Below are 1,011 nucleotides of genomic sequence, written 5' to 3' on the forward strand. Positions count from 1 at the left end.
GATTCTTCCATTCTAGAGCAACATTCTACCATCATCTTTGGATCAAGCTCTTTGCTATCATTATCTTCCTTTACCTTAAGCTCCCAAAATATAACATAGTGACCTGGAGTTGAAGACATATCACCATAGCTAGTGTACCCTATCAAGATGAAGCCAAGAGGATCAAGCAGAGTCTTTGCTTCTGTCACTGCCTTCAAGAGGTCTGCTTCACTTGTTTTATCTGCGTCAATACTTAGAATAACATTTTCCCTCTCCACAAATCGGAATTGAGGTGTATTGTTGTAGAAACCAGTCACCATAAGAATATCTCCAACTCTATATCGATATAATCCTAGAAAAAACAAGGAAAATCAAATACAAGATTAGATCATTTTATTAAACTTTTATGTAGCTAGGAAGTATATTTTAGAATTAGTAGATGGACTTTGATTAAATGGATAATTGCTATTTCTGTTTTGACTCTACATAGAAAAAATTAGTAGTATAAATGATCCGGGTATGTATGTATATGATTTAAATTTGAAAAAGGAAATTGTACCTGTAAAAGTTGTCACAATTAGTACATAAAATTGACCAAGCTTCACATTTACAAGATCTACGGGTTCAATATCATCATTGTTGCTCTTCATTTCTATGGATTCTTGTTCAGGCACACCATTAAATTGAACCTCTTGAGTCATTAACACAGTGTCTTTCTTCACCGGAAGAAATTCAAAGTAAGCCATATTGGGGAGGATGGTGTAAGAGACATCAATAGGCTTGTCTAGAGGTTCTAAATTGATCCCACAAAAGGCTTCAGAACAAACATAAAAACTTGACACTAAAGGGAGCCCTCCACTGTAGAAATCGAGTGCTGTGGTATATTGTCTCATAACGCCTGTAGTAATGGCACCAATATACTTTGCTTTAGGCCAAAGTTTTCTGATTATTCCTTCCCATGATCTACAACCACATATATTTTCTATTGAATCAGCCAACTCTGGATCAGGCTTCATGATCAATGACAGTGCA

General features: G+C 35.6%; 1 protein-coding gene across 1 annotated transcript in view; it reads right to left on the bottom strand.

Moving 5' to 3' along the window:
• The window catches only part of LOC110419823 (indole-3-acetic acid-amido synthetase GH3.17-like), a 2,892-nt gene that overhangs the window by 494 nt on the left and 1,387 nt on the right, over nucleotides 1-1,011 (bottom strand). Inside the window, 2 exon segments of the mRNA XM_021432941.2 lie at nucleotides 1-331; nucleotides 539-1,011. The exon segment at nucleotides 539-1,011 is cut by the window's right edge and continues 91 nt beyond it. Coding sequence (XP_021288616.2) covers nucleotides 1-331; nucleotides 539-1,011 — 804 coding nt within the window.

Source organism: Theobroma umbraticum, unplaced genomic scaffold (assembly GCF_002168275.2).
Source record: "Theobroma umbraticum cultivar Fairchild unplaced genomic scaffold, ASM216827v3 scaffold_67.0, whole genome shotgun sequence".
In the NCBI taxonomy this organism is placed as follows: Eukaryota; Viridiplantae; Streptophyta; class Magnoliopsida; order Malvales; family Malvaceae; genus Theobroma; species Theobroma umbraticum.